The 9,703-nt window shown below is 43.6% G+C and overlaps 1 protein-coding gene across 1 annotated transcript in view; it reads right to left on the bottom strand.

Moving 5' to 3' along the window:
• The window catches only part of LOC133136781 (receptor-type tyrosine-protein phosphatase U-like), a 154,611-nt gene that overhangs the window by 61,363 nt on the left and 83,545 nt on the right, over window positions 1–9,703 (bottom strand). Inside the window, exon 5 of the mRNA XM_061254504.1 lies at window positions 2,271–2,386. Within this exon, the coding sequence (XP_061110488.1) occupies window positions 2,271–2,386 (116 nt within the window). The remainder of the gene's footprint in view (window positions 1–2,270; window positions 2,387–9,703) is intronic.

Below are 9,703 nucleotides of genomic sequence, written 5' to 3'. Positions count from 1 at the left end.
GGAAAGTGTTCCCCGTGGACGGTACTGGCACAGTCCGGACCGTGGGGCTCACCACGCACTGAAACAGTGCCTTAAATAGGATGACCAACAATAAAAGGGGAAAAAAGCTCATACTTTCGGTGATACACACTAACACGAGTCACAGGTTCACATACACCACTGACTTCAGGCTGCAGCCGCTCTGCCCAGCCTAACACAACCGCAATGAGGTTTTATATTCTACCTCTCACTTCAGAAGAAACGGCTCAGTTTCAAAGGTCAAAGGTCAAAACCAACCCAATTAGTATGGAAGCACGAGAGTGGCAGGGGGGGGCGAGAGGGTGTTGGGTGTGGGTGGACAGGGATTTTATTCAAAAAAAAAAGAGCAATATCTGGCCTTTAGTTCCATTTAAATTAGTTAGAAATTTTCCATTGCCATAAAAAAGGTTTTAAAACATTATGCTTATTGTGATCTTTTGAACTTGTGTTAACAGTAAAGATGTACATTAAAGATTCTGTGCATGAAAAAATATGTAAAATAACCCCTCTTCAATATAAATATATAAATATATATATAAATAAATGCAATCCTTGAATAAAGAAAAGGACACGAGATGCTAGGAACAGCCATCTCATCTGCAAGCTTCCCTTTCCCGGTAACTGCCATTTCAAAGACGTCTGGATGTGAAACCATCAAGGGCAAAAGAGAGACTTTGTTAGCTCTTGCTAATGTATTCCGTACACACTGAGGTAGTCGTAGAAACCACTCCTACTTTGTAAATAAAAATACAAGGACAGCCTGATGGGGAAATAAAATACTGTTATCTGCTCTTAAGGTAGAAAAAAATAACTAAATAAATAAATAAATTCTGGTGCCAGCGGTCATTGGTCAGTTGTTTGCATTCACTCTAGATGAAGCCAAGTCATTTATGACTACAAAAGCAGCTGAATAGCATCCAACAGACAGCTTCCTTTCAAAAAATGCAGTTCATAAAAGTGTCAGAACTCACACAATCACAGGTAGTGTGCTTAAAGTGCATTCCACTTTACTTTACCTTCCAGGAGTAAACATCACAGTTTAAAATTCTTAAAGTTTACAAACTTTAGAAGTAGCACATAAATACTAGCATAGTTCCTTATAGTATATTTAAAATGGGCAAATTTAGTTGTATACAGGACTTAAAAAATATACTTAAAAACAAACTTAAGTATATAGTATTCCATTCCAAAAAGTTCTACTCTATACCCATCCTTCCATAGAACATTCTCCAGGCGCTTTTTTGCCCAGTCTCTTTCCAGTCATGAACACTGACCTCAGCTGAGGCGAGAGAGGCCTGCAGTTCTTTGAGTGTTCTTCTGGGATCTTTAGTGGCTTCCTGTATGTGTTGCACCCTTGGAAAAATGTTGGCAGGCTGGTGACTCCTGGGAATATTCACCACTGTTCCAAGCGTTCTCGATTTGGAGATAATGGCTCACTGTGTGGTTTGGTAGAGTCCCAGAGCCTTAGAAATGGCTTTCTAGACTGATAGATTTCAGCAACTTTTCCCATCTCTTCAGGAATTTCCTTTGTGGCATAGTGTGCTTTTAGAAACTTCGTTGTGACTACTTCTCTCTAATGGTATGGTTCAACATCATTGAGGTTTAGATTCAACAGGGCTGGCTCTGTTCAATCAGCTAAATCGAATTATCAATTCAATTTAGTTAACTGGTTGACTGAGTAACTTGAGTAATTGAGTAAGCTTTCGCTTTTTCACATGGGTGATATTGTGTTTGATAACTATTTTCCATTAAATAAATGAAATAATTAATTTAAATAATGTGTTTTGTGTTTCCCTTTGTCTAATACAGCATTGCATTTTGTCTAAATCTGAAACTATTCAGTGTGACAAATATGCAATAATAGAGGAAATCAGGAAGGGCGAAAATACTTTTATGTACAGCAGAATTATTTAAAATTATTTTTTCTGAACTACTTTTGAAGGGCTGCTCTACCAGTCCCAACTTAATTTCTAAATCTAAATCAGCCTTGATCAGCCTTCATCCTCCACCACCATGCTGCAAACCCCACGCCCCACACCCCCACCCATGCCCCAATCCCAGGCCTGCCTGCCTTGTCTCCAAGGCCCCGACCATGAACTTCACGCCCCGGTGTAGCCATGATATGATCCATGCAGCTGTTGGGCTCTTGAGCAAGGCATTGCCCCAGGGGATTGTCCCCTGCTTAGCCTAATCAACTGTAATTAGGATAAAAACATCAGCTAAATAACTGCAATGTCATGTAATGAACTGACCTCCAACAGGAACTCCTCCATCTCGGATGCCCGTCCAGTAGCGACGCACTGGAAGGTGGCGTTCTGCCCGGTGTTGACCTCCACTTCCCCCAGCCGAGAGAAGTGAGGCACCTTGTCTGTGAGGACAAACGGAGAGCAGACGGAAAGCGCAGAGGCTGCATCAAACAACTCAGCAAAGGCACAAGGCATTCACACTTCATAAACTCTGTCAAGCAGCTGGGTCTCCTGGGAGACAAGGAACATCAAGGCCAACAGAAAGCAAACAGGCCCTGGATCCTGACAGTCTCTGGAGGAGGACTCCTGACCTCCAGCAAAAAGATGGCGGCCGTTGAAGCTTGTTGAAGCCCAGAGAGAAATGGGGGGTGGACCATTTGAAAGTGACCATATAAATGACCAGAAACACCTTCAGTGCCCCCCACCCCACCCACCCCCGAGAAAACAATTGAGGAAGAAACAGAAAAAAATGTTTTTACTTTTGAGTAACTATGTCGAGAAGGTAAAATAATAATAATATGTAAAAAAAATTTAAAAAAAATAATACTAAAAGAGAAATCCACACTTCAGACATCATTTCATGTGTATGTTATTGTTGCAGATACCAACATTAACAAGCACATATACAGTGCAGCCTGTAAGTATTTGGACAGTGACACACTTTCTGTAGTTCTGGCTCTGTACTCCCACACATTGGATTTGAAATGAGTGTGTGTCCATGTCTGTATCAATTTATGCATTTACAGTTGATGAGCACTTTACAGACAGTAGTTTTTAATGCATTATATTTATTTGACAGCAACTCATCAACATTTTCACAGACACTTGATAAAGTGCCAGACTTAGCTGAAAATATTGTTTTTTTCTGTCGTCCCTGAGCAAGTAAGATGTCACAGGCTGGTAAACAGTAAATGTTTTCTTCAATCAAACATAGTTTGCATTTCAACTGTTTCATTGTACACACGGTGCAGCCCATAAGTATTTGGGCAGTTGTACAATTTCTGTTGCTTTGGAGACATCAGCCATACCATAGGCTTACCAAAGTAAACTGTTTCGAACATCATCAAGAAGAAAGAAAGCACTCTTGTTTGGGATCATTTCCTTGTTGTGGGCTGAAGAACCATCCACTGTTTTTGGAGGCCTTTGATTGAACCTGAGCAGATAAGATGCCTCTGTTCACTTCAGAATTCATTCTACTGCTGCTAGCATGAGTTACATTATCAATTATTATATTATCAGCACCAGCGGCAGCCATACATGCCCAAACTATAACACCCCCACCACCATGTTTCACAGATGAGGGGAGAGTACTTTGGATCTTGGGCAGTTCCTGTTCACCTCCACACTTTGCTCTTTCTTCATTATGGAAATCATTATTTGGTCATCAGCTGCAGTCCTCCTTAGCCTACCAGCCCCTTTGTGATTACTGAGCTCACCAGTACTCTCTTTGTTCTTAGTGATGTTTCAAAGTGTTATACCTCTGACGGTTTTTCTTTATTTCTCATCCTCATAATGGCTTCCTTGACTTTCATTGACAAAATCCTGGTCCTCCTGTTGACAAACTAGAATCAAGACTAGATACTGAAAGCTCTCTTATACCTGCACTAAGTAAGAGATTGAACACACCCGACTAATCGGAAACAGCTGTAAAGCAATTTGTCCCAAATGTTATGGTGCCTTGAAATGGAGGACTATGTATACAGATGGCTGTAATTCCTACACAGATCAGCCAATATGGATGTAAATACCTTCAAATTAAAGGTGACAGCCTGGAGTACAGAGCCAAAAACAGACAGACTGCACAGTATCTACTTGGTACACATGAAACAGAAACAGCTTAAATACCAAGTATGGTGGTTGGGAGAAATAAAATAAAACCTGTCATAAAAAAATTGTCATCTGTAAAGTGCTCACCAACTGTAAATGTGTAAATGGGAACAGACATGCACAGAGAGAGAGAGAGAGAGAGAGAGAGAGAGAGAGAGAGAGAGAGAGAGAGAGAGAGAGAGAGCTAACGGAAGCAAGCCACAGCCACAGAGGGATACACTCAAGAAAAAAAAAATGAAAAAGAAGAAACAGCAACCCTTTTTTCACTGACAACTTCTTGTGTGTCCTTATCCAGGAGTCTCTTTACTCTGATAAACATTTTATTTGCCTGTAATGCTCGTGTGGAATTAATGCTCAGAGGAATACAATAGAAATGTCAAGTTGCGCTTCAAACTGAATCCAAAGCAGGAGCCCCACCCGCTTTAACAACGTCTCTCCATGGGCCGGCTGCTCAGTCCTGCAGTCTGATACAGTGGCATCACCGCCAAGCTAACACACTGGAACCTCCAGCAGCTTCACACCGATCGTTATTTAATGGAGAGTGGGTGGCAGGGGTTAAATCTTATCAACAGCAGGGGGCTAGCAGGAACTGCAGACATGGGCTCTGAGGATTACATAGCTCACTAATAGCAGGGAGACCTGTACAAAAAGGGCTGTAACACGGCTGTGAGACACTTAGCACCTAGAACCTGCCATATCAACCTATCCATTACCTTAGCATGAACCCCAGCCGACTCAAACACTCAGCCCTAGAACCTGCTGTATCAACCTATCCACTACCTTAGCCTCAACTCCAGCCTACTCAAACACTTAGCCCTAGAACCTGCCATATCAACCTATCCATTACCTTAGCATGAACCCCAGCCGACTCAAACACTCAGCCCTAGAACCTGCTGTATCAACCTATCCACTACCTTAGCCTCAACTCCAGCCTACTCAAACACTTAGCCCTAGAACCTGCCACATCAACCTATCCATTACCTTAGCCTCAACTCCAACCTACTCAAACACTTAGCCCTAGAACCTGCCACATCAACCTATCCACTACCTTAACCTCAACTCCAGCCTACTCAAACACTTAGCCCTAGAACCTGCCACATCAACCTATCCATTACCTTAGCCTCAACTCCAACCTACTCAAACACTTAGCCCTAGAACCTGCCATATCAACCTATCCATTACCTTAGCCTCAACTCCAGCCTACTCAAACACTTAGCCCTAGAACCTGCCATATCAACCTATCCATTACCTTAGCCTCAACTCCAGCCTACTCAAACACTTAGCCCTAGAACCTGCCATATCAACCTATCCATTACCTTAGCCTCAACTCCAGCCTACTCAAACACTTAGCCCTAGAAGCTGCCATATCAACCTATCCATTACCTTAGCCCTAACACAACCGATTGTCTTACCATAAATGTGAATGAGAAATTAAGCAAAGGAAAGCCTGAGATAAAAACTACCACTACCACTACCCCCAAGCCTATCCTAAATTAACAAGCAACAACATCTCTTACTCAATCCCAAGCTGCATTTGTAGAAACTAACGGCGACTCCTTTTTTCCGACACTGACGTCACTCTGCTACACTGTATTTCATGCATAGTCAAATGTATTCACGCCTATGTATACCTGCATAAATAGTGCTAAAACAATGTGGAGATTATGTAAATTAGGTCATTTGAGTATTCCGTTTAACTTACTAATGCATTGCATTAACATTGACTCCCAACTTTGCACAATAATTTTTAGAGCAGCTGAAAGCAGGTGATAATTTGCACTGATATAGCCTGTGGCTCATACACACGTCGGAGAATGGTGGCAGTCGAAGCAGTTTTCCTTGTGGGCTACAAATGGTGGAAATGAACAAATGCCTCCTCTGTGACAGAACTTTACAGTACTTTACATGGGATTTAAAATAATATCTACCTCAAAAAAAAAAAATCTCAGCTGTTTCTACTAATCACCTCTTGTTTATTCATATTTTCAGACATAATATGAAATTATATCTGTTTTATTGAAAGGAAGCACAACTTCAAGTCATTAGCTAGCAATTAGCATAAAAGATACAGTTCTGAATTGAAACAATTGTTCTGAGTATGCATTCAGTATGGTATATAATTAATTTTGAATACAGTTTTTTACATGTCTATTCCTTCCAACCCCCAAAACTTTTTTTTTTTGCAGGGATTGTCCACCTGTCATTCTATCATTCTTAGAGGTACAATAGGTACGATTTTTGTGTTAAAACATTGTTACAGACCATTGAAAATCTCTTCCTATCACTGAAAAAGGCTCACTGACAGGTTGACTCACCCTCTGCCTGTGTTTATAGTCCTTAAATTCGGGTTTCAAAATATACAGTTGATGGACTGACACTCAGTACCAAAACATTGTATAGCTGTACAATAATTCAAGCTCACTGGTTGAAAAATGGTTCTATTTGCCACAGCCAATGGCGTGGGGGCATATCAATGTCAGCGTGTTCACAGACAAAGGGAAGGGATAAACAGTGTTGTGGTTTTAGGGTGCTTGTTGCTACAATTCCTCTCTTGACCGTTAGAAGTCCGAAATTACCTACTATACCTTTAAAGAATACCTTTAATATTATTTTCTTAGTTGGACCAGCACCTGTGTCTTTTGCCCTTGTATGGTGTTTACATCATGCCATCTTTTCTTTACATTTGTTTGTTTTATGATACCCAATGTATTCATTTTGTATGCTAATTTTTATCCTAGCCATTGGTATTGCATTCCAATGACATAATACATCATTCTTAAGCTAAATGGTTGGCATTTATATAGCGCCTTTATCCAAAGCGCTGTACAATTGATGCTTCTCATTCATCCATTCATACACACACTCATACACCGACGGCGATTGGCTGCCATGCAAGGCACCGACCAGCTCGTCAGGAGCATTTAGGGGTTAGGTGTCTTGCTCAGGGACACTTCGACACAGCCCGGGTGGGGGATCGAACCGGCAGCCCTCCGACTGCCAGACGACTGCTCTTACTGCCTGAGCCATGTCACCCTAAAGCTGTACCTCGTTGACCATTACCTATATTTCTGTTAGTTCCAGTTTTCTTTTAACTAGCTTACATTGTTAGACCTGAGTCACATCCATTTGTATAAAAAATGTGTCGGCGGCGAACTAAATTCAATGTTAATTTAAAATCGCTCGACAGTAACTGCTGAAAACATAGTTTGTGGGTAATGTTCGCCGTCGTGAACATTAATGTGTCGGTACCTGCGACTGAAATATAGCGGATGTTTTGTGCTGCGACTATTTCCTTAGTAGATTATTTCCTTAATATGGCCCTATGTCTTCAACAATAGGCACTCACTTCTCAAGGTTTTGTTTCACCTGATAAGCCCCTGGTGAGAGGAGCCAGAACCTACTGGGGCACAGAAGAAAGTGTGAAAACCTTCTGGCATACATGGCAGACAGCCATGCAGGTGGGAGAGGGTGCATGTGCTGTGTGCATGCCAGCGAGACCTTACAATCACATGTGTTATTCAGCCCCAAGGTGTGTTAGGGTCTAATGTACATGGCTGATGCATCAGTGTTTAATGCACGTTTTTATGGTAGTTATTCAAAAGAGCCTCAATACTAGACATTTAAAAAAACTGTTTTACCATTCCTGTCTACAAGCCGCAGAGGAACGTTCTGCTTTATACTCCCTGCCTGACTTTCCAATGAGCTAAGTCATCCAGTCGTTCCCTTCTGACAGTGTGCACGACTCTGTGTCCTGCTGCGTTTCCTTAATTTACACAGTCAGAGACGAATCCAAAAAAACAAACGTGAAGGAGCAGGAGGGTGACTTTGAGAAGTTAGTCTCAAAGACTGCTAAGTGGGAAGTGTGCAGTCAGCCAAAGTTCAAACGCTCCCATTTGGGGGGGCGGTAAATCGGTGGACAGGATGGGTGGGCAAAAAAAAAAAAAAAGGCTAAGCGCTAACGCGGTCGTCAAACGGCCACGACGTGCTCTGAAAGCAGAACAGAACACTTGAGCCCTCGGTGAGAGTCCGTTTGACTTAAGGTCTCGAGAAGGCTGACGAAGAGGGCGGGCGAAGAGGGCGGGGGAGACTGGAAGCTCGCCAACCTCAGGAGGGGCGAGGCGGGGGGGTCAGCCTGGGGTCCTCTTTACAGGCATCAAGGTCATAAAGGAAATGCCTGAGGGGGTACAGTTATGGGCTGAAGGGCAGTTTGACCCCTTGCCCCCCCATGGCGAAGAGGATGCAAATTCTCGCTGAACGCTGTACTGTTAAGAGCCTCTCGCACGACCAGAGCCCGCTCACATTACAGTCCTATAAAATCCTTCCTCTCATGGAGCCTTTCGTCTTTACTGGCAGTGAAATTACTCTGAACTATTCAGATAAAGATTTAAACTAAATAATGCTAAATAATGATCTCCCAGGTAGAGAATGAAAACTCCCCAAATTACAGGAGAATGACTGAAAATGATCACAAATGACTGAAAATGACTCCCTTCACAACCTACATTTCTGGTCTGTTCTGAATTGCCCCCTCTCTCTGGTCTGTTTTGAAAAACCCCCCTCTCTCTGGTCCGTTCTGAATTGCCCCTTCTCTCTGGTCAGTTCTGAATCGCCCCTCTCTCTCTCTGGTCAGTTCTGAATTGCCCCTCTCTGGTCTGTTCTGGGGCGGCACGGATGGTGCAGTGGGTAGCACTGCCGCCTCACAGCAAAGAGGTCCTGGGTTCGAATCCCCGTCGGCCGGGGCCTCTCTGTGTGGAGTTTGCATGTTCTCCCCGTGTCTGCGTGGGTTTCCTCCAGGTACTCCGGTTTCCTCCCACAGTCCAAAGACATGCATGTTAGGCTGATTGGAGAGTCTAAATTGCCCATGTGTATGAGTGTGTGAGTGAATGGTGTGTGTGCCCTTCAATGGACTGGCGACCTGTCCAGGGTGTATTCCTGCCTTTCGCCCAATGTATGCTGGGATAGGCTCCAGCCCCCCTGCGACCCTGTTCAGGATAAGCAGGTTAAGATAATGGATGGATGGATGGATGGTCTGTTCTGAATTTCCCCCCCTCTCCCTCTGGTGTGTTCTGAATCACCCCTCTCTCTCTCTGGTCAGTTCTGAATCGCCCCTCTCTCTCTGTGGTCAGTTCTGAATCGCCCCTCTCTGGTCTGTTCTGAATTTCCCCCCCTCTCTCTCTGGTCAGTTCTGAATTGGCCCCCTCTCTCTCTGGTCAGTTCTGAATTGCCCCTCTCTCTCTCTGGTCAGTTCTGAATTGCCCCTCTCTCTGGTCTGTTCTGAATTTCCCCCCCTCTCTCTCTGGTCAGTTCTGAATTGCCCCCCTCTCTCTGGTCAGTTCTAAATTCCCCCCTCTCTTTCCGGTCAGTTCGGAATTGCGTCCTCTTACTGGTCTGTTCTGAATTGCCCCCCTCTCTCTTTCCGGTCATGCAATCTCACCCGACCCTGATTGGGGAAGAGGCCTAACCAGTGTGATTCTTCAGGTAACCGCAGGCAAGCGAGGACACGCTCGAGTCGAACTGTTGACTTTGAAACTAAACACAATTAATTCCCTCTGAGTGACAGCCTTGACGGCGGGGAGCGGACGCAGGGAAAGAGAAGGCACCTGACCAAGCTG

This window comes from Conger conger, chromosome 9 (assembly GCF_963514075.1).
Source record: "Conger conger chromosome 9, fConCon1.1, whole genome shotgun sequence".
Classification (NCBI taxonomy): Eukaryota; Metazoa; Chordata; class Actinopteri; order Anguilliformes; family Congridae; genus Conger; species Conger conger.
This window is presented reverse-complemented; position numbering and strand designations above follow the sequence as displayed.